Source organism: Polyergus mexicanus, unplaced genomic scaffold (genome assembly GCF_030449975.1).
Source record: "Polyergus mexicanus isolate NDT 795.1 unplaced genomic scaffold, iyPolMexi1.0 SCAF_1, whole genome shotgun sequence".
Lineage (NCBI taxonomy): Eukaryota > Metazoa > Arthropoda > Insecta > Hymenoptera > Formicidae > Polyergus > Polyergus mexicanus.
Window position 1 is genome coordinate 9,549,128 of NW_027223321.1, and position 24,038 is coordinate 9,573,165.

The 24,038-nt window shown below is 36.3% G+C and overlaps 2 protein-coding genes across 6 annotated transcripts in view; one reads left to right on the plus strand and one right to left on the minus strand.

Annotated features, from left to right (window-relative positions):
• The window catches only part of LOC138934060 (paired box protein Pax-6), a 92,315-nt gene extending 81,102 nt beyond the window's left edge, over nt 1-11,213 (plus strand). For 3 of the 4 annotated variants that reach the window (XM_070297464.1, XM_070297473.1, XM_070297483.1), the window contains 4 exons: nt 5,592-5,851; nt 6,627-6,919; nt 7,654-7,964; nt 8,826-11,213. In XM_070297464.1, coding sequence (XP_070153565.1) covers nt 5,592-5,851; nt 6,627-6,919; nt 7,654-7,964; nt 8,826-8,920 — 959 coding nt within the window. In that variant the 3' untranslated portion in view covers nt 8,921-11,213. Of the gene's footprint in view, nt 1-5,591; nt 5,852-6,626; nt 6,920-7,653; nt 8,061-8,825 lie in introns of all 4 variants that reach the window. The other variant, XR_011447087.1, reaches the window with a different exon arrangement.
• Nucleotides 11,214-12,393: 1,180 nt separating this feature from the next.
• LOC138934073 (zinc finger CCCH domain-containing protein 11A) lies at nt 12,394-23,727 on the minus strand. 2 transcript variants are annotated; one of them, XM_070297500.1, is made up of 6 exons: nt 23,345-23,512; nt 23,105-23,204; nt 22,233-22,352; nt 21,497-21,671; nt 20,952-21,071; nt 12,394-13,438 (listed from the first exon to the last, which is right to left on the minus strand). In XM_070297500.1, the coding sequence occupies exons 1-6, from the start codon at nt 23,359-23,361 to the stop codon at nt 12,573-12,575; spliced, it is 1,398 nt and encodes a 465-aa protein (XP_070153601.1). In that variant the 5' UTR covers nt 23,362-23,512; the 3' UTR covers nt 12,394-12,572. The 2 variants fall into 2 exon arrangements, with proteins under 2 accessions (XP_070153601.1, XP_070153610.1); XM_070297509.1 differs by lacking the exon at nt 23,345-23,512 and adding an exon at nt 23,567-23,727 and having other exon boundaries at nt 12,396-13,438.
• Between the last annotated feature and the right edge of the window lie 311 nt (nt 23,728-24,038).

Below are 24,038 nucleotides of genomic sequence, written 5' to 3' on the forward strand. Positions count from 1 at the left end.
GTTGACTCTTATTCGTCTGAATGAACATCGCGCGCGCGCGTAACATCTGTATCATCGCTGCCATTCTGATGCCATTCGACGCGGAATGCATCTGGTCTTTTACCCAAGACTTCCCTCCCTCAGTCCTTCCGGTTTCATATGTTTAGCCTTAGCAGCCATAAAATGTCGTTTACAAGCTCGACGTTTTACTCAAAGTGTCAGCTCGGGATTGTCGTCTCTCATGCAAAACTAGTTTGATTGTGAAGAAAGAAAGATTTGTGGTATATAATTTTATTAATCTTGAAGGCTCTCTTGTATATATTTACATTAAGAAATTAAAATATATAGTTGAAGAGAAATATATAATAAATTTTTTTAATTCGCATTATGTAAAAATATATTATAATATTATTTTATTAATTTTATTTATATATTCAATATCTAAATAGTTGAAAAATAATAATTGGAAAAGAAAATTTTTTTTTTTATTTTTAACTCATATATTATTGTCAGCATTAATTCCTTTTAAATGTGGCTTTTAAATCATAATAAAATCAGAATCAGAAAATATTTAAATTAAATTAGAATACATAGAATACATATCAAGATTATATGTGTATATATTATCAATATACATGGGAGGGGGGACACGGTTATATAATTATAATAGTATTCTGCCTTAAATTTTCATAAATTATAAGCCGTTCAAAATGGGCTTTACTAGCAAGCAGATTCAACATGTAATTTAAGAATAAATGAATGAATAATGAAAGAAGGTATGTGTGTGCGTTGTGTGTGTCTCGCCAATGCGTATGCCGATCGTTCATTGCATTACCTCGAGAGGTCGATCTCTCGTCGCACGAGCCGCGAAACGTTTCTCTTCCCAGGCACGAAAGCCGGAGCCGCGTTAATCACGCCTCGACGAAGCTCGCGGTCTGAAAGTTGGCCACTTCGCGCTTGCCACTTTGCGTTCGCCACTGTATTCGTCATCCAAGAGGACTGAAGGAGGGAACGTGCCTCTCTTGGTCTCTCGACGGCGAGAATCGATTGCGTGGCACGCACGAATGGACCACGTGCCGTTTACTCTATGCGTAAAGTTTCACCATGTAAGTGTAGCATTGTTTCCTTCGATCATCGAGTTTGCAACCCCGTGACACTTGAATTTCAACTCGCAATAGCCCATGGTCGTGGAGCAGTAGAAGAGGAAGAGAAGAAGAGGAGAGAGAGAGAGAGAGAGAGAGAGAGAGCGAAGTAGATCGGAAGCGCCTAGGGTCTCCCCTGCCCTTCCGAGTGTTTTTCTTTCCTCTTTTTACTTTTTACGTTTCATTCGAGTGACTTCTCGTGGTCGAGTTAGTAGGGCACGCGGGTAACAGAAACTTTCGAGAGAAAGAGAGAGATTGAGAGTTTCTCGCCACTCTCTCTTCTTTCTCTCGCGTCGCCGTTCAAATCGTTTATCCCTCTCCGGGGATCCTTTGTTTCTATACGCTCTTGTTATTCTTACTGGCTGCACTCGATGATCCTTTTCCCGGGCTGATCGCGCGACGATTGAAAGTAAACTACCGATACGAACCGCCACAATACGAGCACGCCGCAATAGGCATTGTCGCGGCCGCGCACGTTCGCGCACAATACCCGCTCTCTCGATGCAGTCTTTAAAGCGTTTAGCTAAGTGCACCATCAAGTCCATTATCGACGTTAATAAGCGTCCCTTTTCTCGTGCTCTCGTCGATCGCACACTCGACTCTATGGCCCGAAGGCGCGACGCATTTTAACGACTGTAAATGAGATCACGATTCCGCGTTTAAATTTATAAGAAAGAACTTATATTATGCTATTGTTTCACATGATGGGAAACCTTTTTTGGATTCTATAAAAGAGAATACTTCTTTAGAAAGTAAAAAAAAAAATATATATATATATATATATATAAGATATAGAATAAATTAAAGATAAAATGAATAATCTCTTGTAACTCTCTAGGCTCTGATATCGTAATTTATTCGAAAGAAAAATAATTATCGGAAAAAATAAAGATTTAGAGCAAATATATTTATACAATTTCTAAATTTTATAATAAACATATAGAAAAATGTAATTGATATAATACGTTATAAAAATTTCACTTAATTTTTGTTTAAAAGATTTATATTATATTTTAATTTCAATTCGTGAAAGCTGGGATATATATTTAGCCCATATTAAATGTACAAAATACATTGTCAAGAATGTTGCAAGTGTAAATTATCGGAAGAATATCGAATGCACGCAACGACGTTGGTAGTTTAAACCACGAACGTAGTTCCGCCATCACGCTCGAACGCGCGGCAACCCCGGTTGGTGGATAATTCGTTGAAGGAAGATGCGAATGATCTGGTTGGGGCCAGAAACGAAGAGAGACAGGGGGAAACGAGAAGCTGCCTGGGTGATGTGGATTCCCCTCCATGGGCAAAATGGTCCCGCGTTTAGCTCCTGCCTTCCGAACCTTCTTTAGCACGGAAATTTGTGCCTTGTAAAGTTTTCCATCCCTCTCTCTCTCTCTCTCTCTTTATGTACAAATATATATATATATATTTTTTTTTTTTTTTTCGTCTATCGCATAAAGTAGCATAAATATATCTAGTACCATTTTAACATCTCTAAAGTTCGATCTTTTGTCTTTTTAATTCATTCGTATTTAAACAATCTATCCATAAACGTATTGAAAAAGAGGGAATAAAATAAAAAAAGATATAAATCATCAATCAAAAATGTATATATCCTCTGTAATTTATGAATGTATTCTCTTTACATATTAAATTTATGAGCTAAAACTCTCTTTTTTTCGATTTGCAAGTTTTACTATATACAGTTAAAGTATTAATAGCGCGTGGCATGTTAAAAAACTTCACTGATACTTTAATCAGTATATTATCATCGGGGATCGTCCAATATGTTTGGAATATTATGAAAACGGCGTAAAAATTTTCGGTTGCCAATTTATCTTGTCGATTCACCCAAACTTATACTTCCTCCAACGGCAAGTCTCTCCTCCTTTTAAACTCGCGAGCACACCGCGTAGAAACGATGAGCGGCAGCGCGATTCGGCCGTGATGGTAAAGACGAGAGAGCAACCGCTAAGGCCCGAAGTTGCTCCTCAAGTTCCGGAAGGTTCGCAAGGACGAGAGGAGAAAGGAAATGTGAGGAATGGAAGGGACGGGAAGGAGGATAAGGCGGTTTTAATTACCGCTTAAGACACCCTCGTAACGTTTACCCCCGCGCCATACTGACGGAGAGCCGCCCCTAAAGATATCGTTTGCAATACACGGTTACGAAGGAACGACCCGAGGCTGGTGGATGAGAAGAAGAGCGTAGGAGAGGGACGGAGAAGGGGACGAGGACTGGAGAACTTGTACGCTAACGTCGCACTCGATTCTCCTCAACACGCGGGGGAGGAAAGTTCGAGGCAACCAACCAAGCCCTACCGAGACGCGAGAACTTTGCCGCTACTAGCGTGGCCGTCTGCCAGCTTCCTCGAGCGAATCACGTGGGGGAGGAAACGAAAGGGTGAACCGGGAGGGAGAAGGATGTAGCCTGGATTTTGCCGCTTATACGACGATTATTACAGACGTTTTCGTTATCCCCGAGTTCCGCTGGCGCTTGTAATCTGACATCATGTATGGAAAATGTGATATCATTAATATCTCTCGATAATATCTACACCGATTTCAACGATAACAGCTATCTCTCTAGTATCTATGATTTTTTACTTGTTTAACATTATTATTTTTTCATCTTACAGAGCAATAATGTATCGAGAAACTAATTTATACCATTTATACCTTCTAAATAAAATATTATCTATCACCATTGAAATATTTTTTAATTCCTTATCGCCACAAATGATATAATGATATATATTAATATAATTTAAATAGAATCTATTAGTAGATACTCAGTGATGGACACATATCAAATGCAAATAATTGAAAACATATTTCGTATTTAAATAAAACATTTAAAAATGTATTTTTAAAATAAATATGAAGATGGTGAAGATGTGAAGATGTTATATACAAATATTGTATATAGGAAATATCTATTTATTTGAAAAATGCAATGATTAGAATTATTAATTGTAATAATAATTCTAATCAAAATATCAAAAATTCTTATTCAAAATAATATTGAAAATTTTCAAACTTTTGCAAAAATTATTTCAAATATTGTTTCTTATATTATTTCAAATATTGTCAAATCTTACGTAATAAGAAGAGATCGATAAAACAGATATTATTTTCTATCTATCACCGAATACAGTGAAATCAATCGACAGAAAACTAAAAGATTCTGACTTTTTATTACTAATTATAATAATATTGAAGATTATGCAAAACATAGAACTTCAATTACATAGAATATATAATTGAATTTCGATAACAGGGACAAGCCGCGTGTCACATCGAGCCAGATTCTGACTCGAGCCTCTCCAACGGAGAGGAGGTAGTCGCGAAATGACAGCGGCGTATCTGGGTGAGGGGGGTGGCCGGCGACTGGCGTCGGGACGCCCGTCGTCTTATCGGGCACCCTGTAGCCTCATCCCCCGCGCGTTCTCCTTCATCGTTTCTCTTCTCGCTCTACCCTGCGTCTCCGTACCGTTCCCCTCATCGTCGTCGAAGCAAACCCGGTGACGCCTCGACGCGCTCACCCAGAAACCGACGATAAGGTTCACCCGGCGACGCCTGCCTATATCGCTCGTTTTCCTTCACATACGCGCGTTCACACGTATACACACATACGCACGAATAGATACACGTGCAAAGACGCGAGCGCATATAACACACGTAGATATTGATATAAGAAAACTAGATGGAGAGGAGGGGGATGGGGGGGGGGAGGAGGAGAGTAAACGAAACCCCAAATCGTGTGCCACGCGTTATCACGCATCCTGACATTGATAATACATCGCCGATTTCCTCCGCCGTTAAAACCGAGAACAATTCCTGAAAAATTACTTGCTCGCAAGTAGATTTAAAAAGGATAGTCTTTATCGATATTTTGACAAAAATTATTATATATTATCTAAATGTGTAATTTTTTTTTTTAGTAATGGGTTTTAATGTCAATAAAAATTTCTCTGAGTATGAACTGAATTTTTTCTTCTCGAATCATAAGCTAGATTCATCAATTGTTATTGTCATTAACTCTAATAAAAAGATTAACTCTTTTAAAGATTATCATATTTGACAATTCAGATTAAAACTTGATAAGTCAAAGATATATGAAGGAAGTATTTAATACATTGATTTAAAATTGTTGAATGTATTTTTAAAACTCTTGGAGATATATTTAAATTACCTTGACAAAATTTGCAAAAAAATTAACCCGTGAAAGAATTAAGTAATAGAATTCTATTATCAAATTGATTCTATTAACAAAAATAATAGGATTCCATTATGAAATTATCTACTATCTAATAGAAAGTTAATTAGTAAGATATTCTTTTAATACGAAAACTATTCGTATTCAATTTATATTATATTTAATTCACATGAAATACGAGAAGAAGCTGCTCGTAGTAGCTCTTGCGTGCGACAGACGTTGATAACGGTATGCGATACATTTTATCATTATAGTAACCGAGCTCGAGGGTGGCGCGCATTCGGACGAGACGAACAGCGGGGGTGACAACAGTAACGCCGGCAGCGTGTCGGGCGGGGCCGATGACGATCAAGCGCGTCTACGTCTGAAGAGGAAGCTGCAGAGGAATCGCACGAGCTTCAGCAACGAGCAAATCGACGCGCTCGAGAAGGAATTCGAGAGGACGCACTATCCGGACGTGTTCGCCAGGGAGAGACTCGCCGGCAAGATCGGCCTACCGGAGGCGCGAATACAGGTGACTATTCGGCGCAACGTGGGCCGAAATGCTTGCATGACAAGTAGAATAATTGAGATCGTCGAATAAATAAGAGCGCGATGCTTTCTCCTTTGAAAAATTATCAGTTATCGTGAGAGAATATTAAATAGAGGATATCCATTAATGTATTCTTGAAATAACAATGGGGAATTTTTTTTTATCAGAAGATTATCTCATGTTTCCCTATCTATATGTCAAGGTTTCGATTATCACGTTTGATCTTAAGTCAGGCTACTCATCGTTCATGAATTATAAGACATGGTGAATTTTTATATATTTCATTGATAATTATATATTTCTCGGGACATATTGTATGAAAGTTTGCTGTACCTTTTAATACTCGAACAATATTGTCTTCATACTTGTGGCTGTAAGAGAAGAGTGGTTGGCAGTTTCTGAAAGTAAACGGTATTCGTTAGGTATTTCTAAAATTATAACTTTATCTCAATGTTTTCGTCATTTTTATCATAAATAGCATTAGATGGCCTTACGATATTATTTTTTATATACATATATACACGTCTATTATTTTATCACAGATCACACCAAGATTGATGATCGTAAAGATCAATGAAAAAATTATCTTGAGAAATTAACATAGAGATTCGATGCTATAATTTATAATAGATCTTCGCAAGGAGTAACCCATTTTCTTAATGAGCCGTTTCGTCCACGATTGTCAACCGATACGAAAGTTATCCGTAGTCTAGCGATTGACCTGTATCTTCGTTTGTCTTCTCGTTCACTAACTCAGGTCTGGTTTTCGAATCGGCGGGCAAAGTGGCGGCGCGAGGAGAAATTACGCACGCAACGGAGGGATAATCCGCCACCGCAGCAGCAGCAGCAGCAGCAGCAACAACAACAGCAACAGCAACACACTGCCGGGGTTAGTCTGGTGGGTGCTGGTCACCCGACGCCGCCACCACCCTCGGGGATACTCGGAGGCCAGCCGCCACCGCAGGCACCACCCTCACCCCCCAGAATACACCACGGATTCGCACCCACCGCCGTATATCCCGGAATACCCAGCATGCCCGACTCATACAGGTGAGAATAAAAGGCGAAAAAGTTTTCGCCGAGATTAAACTGTCCAAAATTGAGATATCAAATCGATGATTGACTCTGCAATAAAATCAGTTATCTAATGTGCATTTTTTAAATATGCAAGGATTAAAAAAAATCCTCATTTATAACGAGTATGTTTTTGTTAGATAAAATATTTAAGCATTAATTTTTTCACGAGGATACACATATATTAAAATTATTTATTTGAAATATATATTTGAAGTTTTTGGATATATATACACATACACACAGACTCTGACATTGACCCTTTCATATAATATATAATAAATATATAATCTCTCTTTTGTATTATCTCAAATATTACCTCATATATAAACGACATAATTACGTAATGTAAAATTAGAAAAATGTCAAAATAGATACGTATTTATTTCAAATACTATTTTACCCATTTTTATATATCTGATGATTAATTTTATAATCTATTTCATTTTATCTCTATAAAAGAGACACATGATATAATATAGAATAATGAATGATAATATGATAATAAAATAATTATTGTCGCATAATAAAATTCCTTTTCTCAAAGATTTAATTCACATTTTTCATTCTCAAAGTGCTTAATAGTGATATTATTTCGGTAAAATGATATCGAAATATACGTGACTAAGAAAAGTTTTCACATTTTACAGTAAAAGAGGAGACGATCGCGTTGATGCATCACGTCATGTCATTCCTTTTTGGCATTACAGCCCAATGACGTCGATGCCGAGCTTTACGATGTCAGGTGCCAGTCAGCAGAACCAGCACACGACGAGCAGCATGTCCTCGCTGTCCACCGGAGGTGGTATGAGCCCGATGGGCATGACCGTGGGTATGACTGTCGGACCGAGTCCAGGTGCGTGCCTCCAGCAACGGGACAACGGCTACTCGTGTGGGGTCGCGAGACCGCCGAGTTACGAGCCTCTTCATCTAGGCTACGGCGCCAGGCCCACTTGCAGTCCCACGCAGCCCTATCACGCGGCGGGCCTCAATCAGTACAATCAGAACGCCAGCTCGACCGGTGAGTGTCTACCGCACTCACTGCATTCGCTGCTTGCACTCTAGCCGATGGACTACTACTACGGCTACCATGGATAACACGCTATCGAGCCAGCCGGTAATGGATTATACACGCTTCTGTCTTCCCCTGTCCCTTTGGTGCCCCTCAAAGTGTTCCCGTTCGCGCGATCGAACGATCTCGTGAGAGAGATTTCCCCATCTCATTATATCAGTAAATGCGATCTAGGGGTGTCCGTAAAGCTATTCGCCTGCATCGCCTATATTAGCCGCCTGAGCGCTTCTTATTTCTAGTTAATGGATTGTAGGTGTTAGTCGAGTGATGTGCAATTTATGTTGGCAGAGCAAAACGCGTTGTATAAGATTGCGCGTGTCTTAAAAACAGATTAGTTTTATCGTTAAAAGATACAATAAAATGTATGTATTTATACTATCTTGCTATATATTGCTACTGTCAGATCCACTTGTGATCTGATTTCGTATATTATTACACGTCTCTTAATGACGAGATGATAAAATAATATTTTGTCGGATACAGACAAATAAAACAACACACACACACACACACACACACACACACACACACACACACACACACACACAGAGTATCTCGAAAAATAAATCGAGATTTTCATATAAATGCTCTGGTTACTATCGTCTTTTTTTATTTCTCTTCATTACTAACATTTATTAATAATTTCATATATTACGTGTGTGTGTTAAATTAGCTATGAAATTATAATTTAAATTTTTATCGAGAGAATTAACACTAGCAAGAGAATTTGCACATAATTTCTATGCATGCAAAGTACAATATTTTATATCCATGAAATTTATTAGAATGCCACAATGGATTCTCTTACAGGTCTAATATCGCCTGGCGTGAGTGTGCCGATCGCGGTACCAGGTCAACCGGCGCCCGACATGGCGGCGCAATATTGGTCACCGAGGCTGCAGTGACCGTGGTGGTCGCCGACGTCGACCTCGTCTCCGTAGACTTGAGCTTCTTCGTCTATCTAGTTTACGTTACCGAAAAAGAACGGCACACACGATTACGCTTGATTGTGGCGCGAAGTCTTCGCACTTTATGATGTTGATTGTTTGTGCGTGCGACTCTATCTCGTAGCAAAAATCAAAGTGATCTATCACACCCGTGCGTTTCGTTTAAGCCAAAGCTCTGCATGGAAACGAGTTTGATTTGTCCGTGTTCGCGTCCGCTGCTTCCGTTTCTGTAAGGCAATGAATGCGTCATGAACATCATTTCACACACAGAAACCTTGACCGAAGAGACAACATTGTCCATGAATTCGTTGACGTTTACTTGTGTGAGAAAATCATCCGTGGCATAAAAGAATCCGTTCTATCTATACGTCGAAGACGAAGAACTAAATTTTTAACTAAATAATTCTGATCGAATCTGTATTGATGGTAAATCGATGTAGTAATTGTATAATTGCAATACAAATGTGACACATGCCGAATTGGGTTACAACAAGCGGATCAATCAATTTCTGTGTATGATGGTGTGAATCTTATTCATCGTTAAAATTAAATTCCTAATATCCTATATTAAAAATTGATATTTATACTTACGATTTAACATCTTTCCGATCAAGTCCTTTTATTATTTTTAAACAAATAATAATGCTGCTTTTTCGCACTTTCACTAACAATGTTAGTATCGTAATGTACACGCAAAGAGATGTTTATTTCGAGACGTTTTATCAAAATCCAATGACTCGTAAGAACACGTGATCTTTGTAAAAAATATGTTAATCAAGTGATAATTTTTTTTTATATGATATATCATGATATCAATGATCGGCAAGGTGTTATATGGAAAATCTTCTAAAATATACACCCATGTGTATATGCACACTTTTATAATTACACAGCTTCATTTTATTCGTATACGATTATACTTCCAATATCTTTGAAATGGAATCGGGCAAGGTGAGACGCGGTGAAAAAAAAAAATAAATAAATAAATCATCGGCAATGTGCAACTCGTGTAAAAATAATTAGCGTGAAAATCGAAGAGGGAAAAGAAAGAAAATCGCTCTCGAGAATTCTCGCTGTTTTTATTCGCAACGTTTCGTAGATGTAATTCTTGTAGGCGAAAGAAAGGGAAATAAAAATAGTTTCTAAGTCGGTATTACGTTATTATTTATACTCGTATAAAACAGAGCGGAGAGAGTCAGGAGATAATAAACGTGAGTTTGTTGTGTGTACATCGTAAGAATATCTCGATCCAGTCATTTATATATAAATATATACATAGTTGACTCTATAATTCTCTAAATACACTTGATAAAATCAATTCGTAATTTATATCCGGTACAAGGTTCGTGAGAGAGGGAAAGAGAGAAAGAGAGAAAAGAAAGAAGAACCGAAAATGCCGATTGTGATTTCCCTTAGGCCAGATATGTTAAGCGTACGATTATGCATTCTAAATAAATAGTGTGTACATTTAATCGAAAGTTCTCTCGATGCTTGTTTTCTAATCGGAGAATCCGTTTGCGAGATCCTAGCGTATACATTCGTTCTTACTATATCAAATATTAATTGCAGAGAGTGTAAAGCAACCATGTGTCTAATACTGGATATCGATTGATCAAGATAAGTAACGATCGTGCGATTTCCTATTAGAATTCAAGCGCCACTCTCCTTCCCGAACGTGTTCATCTCGATTCGATAATTCATATGTATCTCAATGCCGTTTCGTTAATCCTCTTAACATAATCGATAATCAATAAAGATATCAACGATCCCTCCTGTTATTATCGTCCAAATCAAAACAATTGAACCAATTAGAAAAAATAAAGGAAAGCGAAATGTGTGCAAGCAGAAAGAGACCATCGTTTTACCTTGCAAATGTAACAATTGTATATTTATTTCGACTTAATAATTAATTTACATTCGAAGACATGTTGTATTTCCTAAATCCTCATTAGAAATTATCAATTGCGATATAGATCTGCTGGCGCGATTAACCCTGGATTTTATTTCTGCAAATGCAAGAAAAAAAAATCTCTCGTGGGTAAGATTAAATTAGCACTGATATGACAAAATTGTGCTTTGATTATAATCAATTAATTATTGAACTTGATAACAACATTATAAAAATGTGCACAAATTATAAAAGTCCATATTTAATTCTTTCTTTAGGCTTACTTAAGAAGTTATACTTTTGTGATATATTAACGGATTATTGAATAGTAAGAGAAGTAATACCAGAGTTATATAAAGCCTAGCGGACATTTATTAAAAAATTGCAACAGTGTATATATATATATATATATATATATATATATATATACACAATATTATCATATAATTCTATATAACTATAATATTATTATAGTTATTGCATAATTTGGTGCAAAAACAAAATGTTTACAGGTTTTAAAAATAATATATAATACAATAGATAATAGATACATTCAATACATAGCCTAAGTCTTTAAGGCTCCCATTTTCTGTAGTCATACTGAATTATGAAGTAAGAAATCGTGAATAGTTTTTTTTTATGGGATATATGTCAAAATAGATTAGTTTTACTCATATGTTATCATCCGCGTTCAGTAGAGCGGTAAGATATACCGAAAGCACTTTTTTATAAATAAATGTATATATAATTTACATTGCAATTCTATTTCCAACAAATGGGACAAATGATTTTTATAGATTAAGATGATTTTTATAGATTAAGATTAGATAAGATTTGATAGATTTTTAAATGGACAACTGATTAAGATTTGCAGCTATTTATTAATTCATTTAATGAATTAAAAAGATAATTTTCGATATATTTTACTGATTTATATCATCACGAATGGTGGCAAATTGAAAAAAAAAAAAAAAAACCTGATTTATTTCGACAATTTAAATATTTCGCAAGAAAATAATTCACACGATTTCTGACATCCTAATTCAATATATGACGTTAATAAGGGATCAAGAGACTCTCTTAACATTAAAGACATATATAATATCGATTAAAGTAAGTATTAAAGACTTCGAAGTATAGAATTTACTCTCTTTTATCATTATGCGTGTATCTCAAAAAATTTATTCATTTCAAAATTTCAAAATGTGCAACGATATATCATTCCGTATCGATCTGATTACTATATTTTAATTTAATTTTTATGCACATCTCTAAGTGGTGTTTATACACTGCACATTTGGAATATCATTTATTATTATTGATTTAAATTTTTCACGAGAATTTCATCAACAAGATAAAAAAGGTGAATATGATTGAAGTCAGATATAAGAGAAATGCTGATTTATGTGCATGTTAAAAATAATGCGCAATTTTCAATTCGGAATGATAAAACTAAGACATAACATAATTTACTGAAGCTAAATCATAAAATGGAACTATCAACGATTGATTAAATAATTGTCTAGAGATCGTAACGATATGATCCTTCTTTTTTAATTAAGCTATTTATTTATGTCCATCCAAATAGTAAAAAAAGAAAAGATGTTATTTTTATATAAAATTTTTTAAAACATTTTTGAAGAAAAAGGGCGTAGAGTATATAAGACTCAGTATCTCTACTGACGCATAGATTCGTCTAAAGTCGCTTAAATCGCAGTTTTTCTACTTGAGCAAGTCTTCGATATCTCTCATAATATCATCGGACGACGCATCTATTCTCAGGTACTCATCTTCGGTATTCGCATACGATCGACCACTGGCCAATAGCGCGCTACTCATGATATCCTCCGTCGTGTACGTGGCGACCGATTTCCTGTCATCCGTCGCTTGTTCCGGTTGCGTTTGAATTTTCTCTTCGTCTGTACTGCTGTCGCACAATCTGATCTCCACCTCGCTTCTCTTGTTCGTGTTAATCGATTCGTCACTATGGCTCTCCAGCCTTTCGTGATATGATATTTCGGCACCCTGACCATCCACCGTTCCGGCCGCATCTTTGCACGATTTTGTCTGGGTATCCTTTGTAATAGCGCTTTTTAGAGACCTTCGCAGTTTTATCGGTGGTATCTTGATAGCGGGTTCGCCACTCTTGACGAATTCAGAGCTGATCCTGTGCTTCTTCGCCGGACTAACCGAGCTCTCTTCATCGCGCTGCTCAATCGAACGCTTCTTCACGCTTCTCGTCGTTTCGATCGGCGACGAAGGTTCCGGTGCGTTCGTCGAAGCTTTAGCGGCTAGTTCTCTCTCCTTCTTCCGTCGTCGGATCTCTTCCAGACTCAACACTTTAAAGTCTAGCTTCTTTACTGGTTCTACTATCTTGGGAGAATTTACCCATCGAGTAGCGCCGATCCTCTTAGCCTTGCCAATATCCGCTTGATTGCAAAAAAATCCGGTATCGTTTCCAGCCTCGTACGAATAATATGCCGCACTCTCCGCCTGGATCTCCTCTAGTCTCATCTGTTCGTAGGTCTTGCAGTACGGTACCTTGGGCTGTGATTTTACCGGTGACGGTGCACTTTCATTATCGGATTCTGGAAGAAACATACGAAGAACGATGGATCAAATAATCGTCTGGATTATTCGAAGAAGGCATCACTTGTGTTGATGGCCGTTTATATTAGATATAATCAGCTTTCTCACTCTCTCTCTCTCTCTCTCTCTCTTTTTAGATGATAAAGCACTCGATTATCTGCCGATTACAGTTTCGGTAATCTATCTCTCAGCCATCATTATCAGAAATTGTGGACTTAATCTTACTTTATATAATCAAAAATTAGAACAATCGAGAATCTATATTGTATCTCTCTTTCTCGAATTTTTCTTCGTAATTAATCGCAATGTTTTTTTTTTTCAAATACTTTCTTTTATATTGTAAGTTTTAATCCCGTGTTTCGCATGCGCGCGCTCTGTGGTAGGAAAATCTGGATAGGATTCGATAGCTTTCATGATCGACATCTCCTTTCGTGTCCTTGAAACCATGATATCTCTAAGCGGATTCTCTTCTCATTATCTCAATCATTTTTCTCTTTCTGGTCTTTCGATTTTAAACTTAGATCTTAACTTCGAATTCGTCGTTTCATCTTTTTATTTATATCCTCCCCTTCGCACATTTCTTGACTAACTTGATTGTTAAATCGAGCTTTAATGTATACAATAAAAATTTCTCAATACAGTCAAGAAAAATTCCACTTCTCTCTCGTCATACATACATTTCTTTCAAGAGACGCAATTTTCCTCTCTTATCTCTATCAGTTTAAAATTGATTTATCTCCGCAGATCTCTCATTTGCGCTGCCGGGTTCGAAATTATGCAAAACGGAAATACTTCTTATTGTCAATACACTTTAATTCGCACTTCGAGCACAATACTTACTTGTACAATTTATATAACACTTCTCTCGATTCATAGTCAATCTAAAAAAAATAATACACAAAATCGGAGAAATCTTGACTGGACCGCAAAAATTATAAATTTTTAAAGTAATAAAAATGTTTTTTTTTTTTTTCAAAATAATCGGAAGATGAATGAAATTACGGTTAATGGAATCGGAAAGAAGTGAAATAGAAAGAAACCCCATCGAGAAGAGCATCGCCGGTAATGCTGGCAACATTTATCAAAAAATTGTCACCGTACAGTTACCGGTCATATGCTCGCTCTCCGGGTCGATTATCCGGATGGTTTTCGAGGTATCAAGTTTATTGAAATCCAGATATCATCTCAATGAAAAGTATTGATTTTTCCATTCGCTTACATCAATTCGTTATAGTTAAATTGCGCATCGCTTACTCTTTAGCATCAATCAATCTTTCTCCTCTTCCATCCACATATCCGCAGCCATGATCGGCTGAGAAAAAAGGCTCTTCCGTTTTTTTTTTCTTTATTTACTTTTCTTTTTTTATGGTTTCTTTTCTATCGTTCGCGTTCGAGATAAGAGAAGCAGAAAGAACGCGTTTCTGCATCGCCGTAACGAGTCGACATAAGAACGATCGCGGATGTTGTCATTCTTCATCGTCATGATCTCAATCCCATTTTCAGGAATTCCGAGCATCTTGGGCGAGTTCTCGAGAGTCTCGTCCGCGCTGCGAACGTCTGTTTCTCGTCCACGAGACAGATCCCGATCGCAGGGAAGCGCATTCGCGGGTTCGACTTGTTACGTCCTCGAATCGTTACGTCGACTGTTACTTTAACGAATTTAAAGTGTGATCGCCACGCGACCGAGGCCAAAATTGGATTGAAAAAGATAAACTACAAGAGAGAAAAACCAATGAAATAACGAGAGAGAACGTTAGAGAAACAGGGCTCCGGTCGCGCATACGGCCGTAAAAAATCACTGGATTCAAACGCATTATAACAACGAAAGGTACGATGTCGCGAGTCGAAGGAAGTCAGAAAAAACACGGATAAAAAGATATAAAGTATATAATCGGAGACAGTTGTTGAGATTTATCGGTGAGAGACTCGAGCGCGAGTCGGGGGAACGAAATCAAAGAGTCGGAGAAGAGCGATCGTAAAACTATTGTCGGTTCGCTCTGATATTATGCTGTTCTCGCGATTACTCGCGCACCGACGAGTCTGCATTTTGCGTGACACTCTGATAGATCGTCATACAATTTATAATCTTTGGAAAAAAAAGAGCAATGCCTTCTCAAAAGCGTCGATAGCGCAGTAATCGCGAGACATATACAATAATGATAACAATCATTGCTTCTTTGCATTCTCTAAAATCACAAGGAGGAGGAAATGCAGACAAAAAAAAATCAAATTAACAAATTGCTATAAACAATGATCTTACACAAAACGAAGATCGAGGGGCGAGAATCGCGTTGTACGCAATCGCCTCCTTTTTTCTCGTGTAACATATATATAGTACATAATATATATATATACATACACACACACATACATACACACACGCATACACACACACACATATATATATGTGTGTGTGTGTGTGTGTGTATGTATATAATATTCTCTGTGCTTTCACACACACACTCTCTCTATCTTTTGTCTTTCAACTTACGCTTATAGAGAGACGCGCTTTTTCAAGCGCGCGCTCGCGCACACGCATACGCACACGCGACAAGTTAAATGAGTCACAGGCTATGACGATGAGAACATCGCGTATACTCGCTGTCTCTCGAAACTTAGACTTACAATACGATTGTTGACGATATCGATCAAACATCCTGCATAAATGGCCGATTTAATCGCAACCGAGAGAGAATCGCATACTCTCCGTAAAGATCTACAGCTCGTCGAATTTTATCTCGACAAAAGGGAGACATATCTGTCTCGTCTCCGAGTCGCATCCGAGTGAGACAACGAGCATCGCCCATGGCTCGCACGATCGCCTATAATAAATTTACGGTCAATGAGACCGTAATAATCGACGCAGACGATATAACGACTCGCTAACGAGCAGAAGAAAGAATCTATCGGCTCCCGGTGTCATCGTCATCGCGATCAGCAGGCCTATACCTTTAAACGCCCGCATTATAATTACAACGCATGCGTTACAGGACTCGTACCTATGTGAAAAAAATACGTTATAGTTATAATGTATGCATTAAAAGGTACGGAGTAGACCTGCGGGATCATTCGATCCTGTCGATAGCCTTTAGCTTTCGATATAATATTTGTGGATAGATGTTAAATATAAGAGAGAGGATAACGCACGATCTCACACATGCGTGGATCGCTTCGTCCTTCGAGACTCTATTCGCACAGATAAAGACCCTTCATCGAAGGGTAGTGACAAAACCCGCCGCTACAGGTCCTTATTTTTCATACTTATATATTTCTCGTATCATCTCGTTCACAAGCACACTATTTATCAGATACATTCTCTCCTTCTCTCTTTCTCTCTCTCTCTTTCTCTCTTCTTTTTTCGATAGTCATCCTCGCATTTTTTCATATTACACTTTCGCTACTAAACTCTTTTGCCTTTCAAACTCACGCGCACAATCATGTTTTATATTTCTGTACGTTTCATTTTTTTTTTTGCACATAGATTTTATAGGTCCGAGTGCGCATCGCGATCGAATTCAATCAAACTCACTCCTTTCTTGGAAGACTTGCGCGTCATTCCCCGTTTTAAAGAGGGAAATCTACCGTGCAAATCTATCCGGATGATCGCCTAAAATTGGCGTTTATTTTAATTTGCCTGTTAAAACATATCTCGTACATAAGAAAAAAAAAACACTGGAATTACGCGAATACAAAATGGACTGGCGATTCTATACGGTTGAAGGCACAAAATTCTTGCCGATCGAAGTACACGCGCAAAATTTTGCGCGGAAAACCGTGAGTAAAAGCCAATACACGAGTATTCCAAAACAAAACAAAACAAAACAAAAAAAATAGGAAATCTATGCGACAGTCCCTTATATCAACAATAATCTCGATCATACTAAAAAAAAAATATATAATTCCCTATAATATATAGTTAAATATAATATATATATGTGTAAAACATACATCACTATATAAGAAAAATTATTAGTTTTCTATTTTGTATCGCGTATTTTTCACGCAAAAATACGTGTATATGTGATGTATATGCATTCAATCTATCAATTTGAGGTCTTTCCTTCTCCTTTCAGTCTCGCTTTCTCTTTCTCTTTCTCTCTCTCTCTCTCTCTCTCTCTCTCTCTCTCTCTCTCTCTATTACATGCTCACCCAATTCAATTATTTCAATAACTTCCTCATAACATTTTATAACATTCTTCCTTTTTTCGCGGTGTGTGTGTTTTATAATGATAGAACGCTTTGCCTCTTATATTATTTAGTCTATCAAGTTATCATATGCACCGTTGATTCGAAAAAAAGTTCGCTATCAGAAACTCGAGAAAAACTGGCAGAGTCTTCTTAAATGATTTACGTTATTTCTCCTCGATGTCCCCTTACGTTCTTCCCTCCGTTTTTCGTTCAGCTGTGATGCGACTTATTACTATTGTAAATGACCAGCGTATCTTATATATATCTTTCTCACGTCCTATATTATATATATATATATACTTTCCCTAATTATGAAATTTTCCATCGGTGCAAGATTAATAATTTGATAAATTATTTAATAAATATGAATTTCTCTTTTAATTTTTCTGCTGACTCCCTCTCGTCTCCCAACGAGCCAGCAAGATGAAACGTGTGATATATCAGAAAAATTGAGGCGCTGAAAACAAAAGAATTACGTTTGTTGATGAAAATAAAAGCTAAGTTTAAATTGTGTGAAACTCTTGTGCTACACGATTATCGATATTTAACTAGAAGAATTTTTTCAAAATGTGTCACGTACCTCAATTTTCGTTCTCAACGTCTCAATTAAAGGTCATTATATCCTCTATTATCATACGAAATCTCGTAAAAAGTGAATCAGTATAATAATAAGTAATATTCTCTTGGCGATCGCATATTCTTTTATTCGATATATAATAAACGACATCGGCGTTTAACATTATCACGTAGAAAGCAAGCCTTTAAGCCGAATTGTTAAACGAGCTCTTTAGAGCGTTAAAAGATCACGCTTTTGACTTATGTTTTAAATCTATACTTTATTAATTTTTTTTTTCATTTTTCTTTCAATTGCCCTTGTTGTAAAGATACAACATCGAGATTATTGTGGCCTGCGAAAATTTGCGTAATTATCATCCGGCGCAAGCTCCGTGTGAAGCGCAATATCACGTTATTTCCATTTCGCCGTCCTGAAATTCTCAAATTCACGTGAGAAGCCAAAACATATGAAGGCATTATTATTCGTGCACGCGTAAAACACAAGGCAAGGACGCGATTGGAATCTGTCTAAATCTTTAAACACGGATTCGCGCGCGAATATTATTTCTTTATAAATTATTTCTTTATAAATCTCTCTTTCTCCTTCTTTTCCTCCTTCTTCTCTACTCCTTTTTCTAGTCAATCAATCAATCATTTATTCATTAATTCATTTATTCATTCATCACACACTCACACACACACACACACACACACACACTCTCTCTCTCTCTCTCTCTCTCTCTCCCTCCCTCCCTCTCCCTCTCCCTCTCTCTCTCTCTCATTTTCTTTCTTTCGCTAATTTTCTCTTCCTTCTTCATCTACATCACGCATTTCACGTATAATAATAAAGTACGTGACATCAAAGAAAGCATATATGCTCGCGCGCTTATCGGTTTGGACATAAATATCTCAATTATTTCTTATTATTCGCCATTGCACTTATTTCAGCCCAAGACGTGACCGATAGAACAATATCCGTAGATTTTTTTTTCCTTTTTTTTTTTAATGAGATGTACATATCGATTAACTCGAATATATGCTACATATAATATTTCTTCAATCGGCCACGCAAGGGATGTAATGCAAGTCCACACATCCGAAAGAAGAGGGTGGGGCGTGGAACGATATTTAAAATAAACTTTCTAAATACTAGCAAAACACTCTCTCGTCAAAGACGCAAACCTAAGACGAGCAAGGCTCGTTCGTCGTATTACAAATACCCGATTAACATTGAAATGCCAGCTTTCCGCAACTAAGAGTAAGATCTCTATAAATATAAAAAAAAATTGTGTATGTCTGTGTGCATATATGTGCATGTGTATGGTAAAGCGACGACCCATAGCTATCTTCTTCTTCGTTTAGCACGGTTCTCGCTTTCGCGATCTTACAGTATGTGATGCATTGACGAAGATACTTGAACCTCGTTTTTCTTAAGTTAGACCATTCTGCTAATTCGAGCCTGATTGCACCGCAGCTGGAGAAAGATAGCCATAGGCGGTTAGAGGGCTAATTTAGGCAAAGTTTAGATATAGCAGCCCCTGCAAAAATCGATATTTACTACTAAATTTTTCGTGGTAACACGAGTGCTAGATTTATCGATAAGATCGATTAATACGATTGGGCAATTGTACTTTGATGATCATATTATGATTACCAATAAGTGCCAATTCTTCAAAAATGTGAATTCGATCTATGTAGATTGTAGATATATTGTATGTTATATATCTCTTTCCCATGATAACAAACGAATATCGAATAAACGAATAAATAAGCTTGTATATGATAAGTCGCACAAACATAAACAATCCAATGTAATAGAATTCTTAATAAAATTATATGATCTCTGCAATTTAATATGACATAATGATATAAATGTTTTCTTTTTTTTTTGCATTAGTTGCATCTCATTAGATCAATCCATTTTACGAAACAAATTCAAAGGTGAAAGTCGATTAAATATTGGGAATGTACTCTGTGTATATGGGGTAGGACCTAACGTCGTGAATTAAATATTATATTAAAATCGACACAAGATTCTTCCGTTATGTATCTTTCGCTGCTAGAAAGATATACATATATTATTCTTCATACAGAATGATACTTTCGTAGTAATTCATCGTTTCTTACACCAAATGTATTTAAATCACTTCAACTATATTCGTGCCAGAGAATCAATAACACACAATCGATATAATAACTTAATCATCGAAAACTTGAAAGATTTTAAATGTTCGTGAATTCTTCGAATGTATTTTTCTGTTACTAGTTGACGGACGAAGAAAATTATACATATGTCGTGGCAAAGACTACAACACAGTTTTCGTCGATTTTAAAATCTTCTATACGACGTTATACCGAGAAATGGAAAAGGAAATCGGGAAGCCTGAGGTTGTGGGGTTTGCTGCGTATGTATCGACGTGTACGGCGATTGCTGGAGGAGCGGGGAGTTCTGTTGATTTTGCAATGACGACAGAGACTGCCCAGGGGAGTGAGAGTGTAAATTTTGTTGATGATGCGGATACGACAGCGTGTGATGACAGGGAGAGGATTGCGAATTGGTTGGCGGTGGGACGTTTAGATTATTTGTGACGCTGATGCTACCAGGGATGTTGAGACTGTTAGGATTGTTAGGAATTGTCAGGTTCTTCGGGATACCGAGCGCGTTAGGGAGATTTATATTTGTTTGCAAGCTAGGCGGTAGAGAGAGAGTAGCTGACGTAAGATAATGTACGTTGAAAGATGGACGGGGGGGCTAGTAAAGCCTCATACCTTCTTCAAATTTGACGATGAGAGGATCAACGGCGGGACTACCGATAAAACTACCAGCCTCGCTGTTTCCTCTACCTTGGTCCGACTCAGTAGTACTGCTACCGTCATACTTGGGGTCATCTTTATAAAATAAAAAAACGTAAAAGTATTTGTCCATATACAACGATAGTTATTATCATAAATGCATAATAATAATCTGATTATCTCATCCTATACATTTTCATATATATATTTTTATCTTATCCCATCTATATACGATAAGATAAATAGAATATAGAAATGATTCTAAAATTAACTCGAAATAAGCAATATTTTATTTTTTTCTGTTTAGTTCGCAAATAATATTGAATAAGTAAACTAAAATAATATTGATATAAATAAATTTAAAAAATTGTTTTGGTTCTCTTTGATTCTTTTCTTTTTAAATAGAAACAATCCAAGTTTTAAATAAAATTTTCCAAGTCAAAGTTGCAACTAAATGGATGAATTTTACTAATTATCATCAATTTAAAAATTTTTTTTTATGACAATATAAAAATATCTACCTTGACGATTGAGCCATTCTTGATTAGGAGATTTTGTTGCTACTTCTGTGGTCTTCACAGGATTGATAGGATCATTGGTAATATTGCGTGGAGTCGCATGCATAAATGGACAATGTGGTTTCCTACATCCTCCAGGTTGTGTCTCCCAATAACAAGGAATTGACTTGCGATTTTTCTAAAGAAAAAGATTTAATGTTCTTATCTTTAAAAATTCTAATATCTAAAATAGTTTGACTGAATGATTAAATATCATTATGATATGCAAACTATTTTATCTTAAATCAAACATTGTTTATTTATTTCGATAATTATTTAAAAGAAATAATATAATAAAACTGCGCTACATTAATTTATATATATTAAACTCCACAAATTTATATTTTAGAGAAGGAGAAAATAATATAGTATATAATAAATGCAATATATATATATATATATATATATATATATATATATATATATATATATATAAGTATTTAAAAAATCTTATCAAGACTTAATGGCACCTTTTGTGATACTTAACTCATAATGGCCACGTATGGGTCATTTTGACTCTATCGATATTTTAACAATAGAATATCCTAAAGACCTTAATCAATTAAAAAAATGTTTAAAATATATTTTTTAACTTTTGTTCATTTCTTACAGATGTTAAGATTACAAATTATCATAAATCGAATTATTTATTTAACAAATGGTCAAAAAAATGGTGAACTTATCTGGTAAAGATAATTACCTTTAATTCCATGTGTCTGAAGTTACAGTGCTCATTAAGGCAATTTCCTTGCTGCCAATATGTGCACGTAGTTTCACAACCTAGAGCAGATGGTTCATGTCTATATGGGCAAAAGTCGCCCTGTAAGAATAAAAAAAAAATGATCAAATATAAAAATTATTCAATAATAGTTCAGTTAAAATAACCTAACAAGAATAACTACGAACACTTGCAGTGCCAAATCATGTCATCAATACTGCAAGTGAAATTACCAAATATCTAAGGCATCGTAAATATATAATCATTCATTTATTATTTATTTATAATCATTTATTCATGACTTAGAAATGTATGTAGATATTATAAGATATTTTAAATTATGATTCAATCATTAACTAAATTAGATATTAAAATAAAATAAGAGAATGATAAAATAATCATGCACACACAATGCGATCAATAGTATGTTTTTCAAAAATCATGTATCTATGATCGACAAAATATTTACGCAATAAATAAAATTTTAATACGATAAAAAACGATAAAAAGTCTCTATACATCATGTGTAAATAAATAAATAAATGGAAAAATCAGCGTCCCTTTAGAATTTAAGTTTTAATAATAAGTTTTAATAATAAGTAATTAAATTTTATACGATTTATTTATTTTTTTTTTTTTTTTTTTTTTTTTTTAATTTTTACGATATCGTGTGAGAAAAAATCTTATCAACATGGCATCAAAATGGCCGACCTAACCTCGGCGAGCCCGAGAAGATCCGCAAGCAATATGGAACGATACGAAAAAATTTTTCCGAATTAACGTTAAACCGGGATGCATCGAAGGGAATGCAGTTGAAATCGAGAAAAAGATTATCTCGAGGGAGATTCGCTCACCTTTTTGCACGTAGAATAGTAGAAGAAGTAGCAGTCCAGATTCTTATGGTTGTGCTCCATTTGTAAGAACTTGTAAAAGGACGAGTGATCGTGCTCCTTGCTGAAAACAAAGATTAATCTTTCTAAGATACGTACGTCAATTGTGGAGCGAAACGCGGACGTAAATGTCAAATGCATTTTTCAACAATTGATGGATTAATAGACAATTGTGAGGCCAAATGAGGAGGAAAGAAACGTTACCATTTTGTGCGGAACATGATTGCGCGATTGTGAATTAGGATAGATCTCGTAGTCGACAACAGTTAAGCACATACGCGAACCAGTCTACGGATAAACTGACGAAGGTCCTCGTTCGCGATCGACGGGCAACAACAATATTTGAGATTCGTCTCGCATGACCCGCGCTCTCGTTTTTTTCCCCACGCGCTTTCGTGTATATCGTCGTATTGTGTGTATACGTACCCTCGACGCCGCAAGTCCCACGGTGACACCTTTTTTTCCGCACAACACAAAATCCACTCAAACACAGATCCTCGCTCAGTCGATCTCGACCGTCAGTGTATGTCAATTATCCTCAACGTGCCGTCCGTGCTGTCGCTCGCACGATTCCCGTTTCCCGTTCGTGGACGCTATTGCCAACTGTCGTTGCACGATGCGCTCCACTTAACGTTACGAATGCTCTCGATCGTTCGATCGACCAATCAAAATCAGGAAATTTTTCGTTCTGATTGGTCAATCCAATGCTTCGTACATTTGTAACGCTAGATAGATTGCATCCGTAGTCTGCTGCACTATCGTCAAATGCTATGTTGCTGGTCCTGTTATGGAGGTTTATTCAAAAGTGCGACGATCGATGACACATTGCTGCTCCAATTCATTTCTCATTTACTTTTTTTAGAAATAATTAAAAATGTCAAATAATAGTATAATTATA

Excerpts from the sequence above, each read along its gene's own strand:
- LOC138934073 (XM_070297500.1), bottom strand. Across the intron at positions 21,072-21,496 it reads AGAATGGCTCAATCGTCAAG|ATGACCCCAAGTATGACGGT; the intron begins GTAGATATTTTT and ends TATTTTATAAAG. Across the intron at positions 13,439-20,951 it reads CATCGTCAAATTTGAAGAAG|AATCCGATAATGAAAGTGCA; the intron begins GTATGAGGCTTT and ends TGTTTCTTCCAG.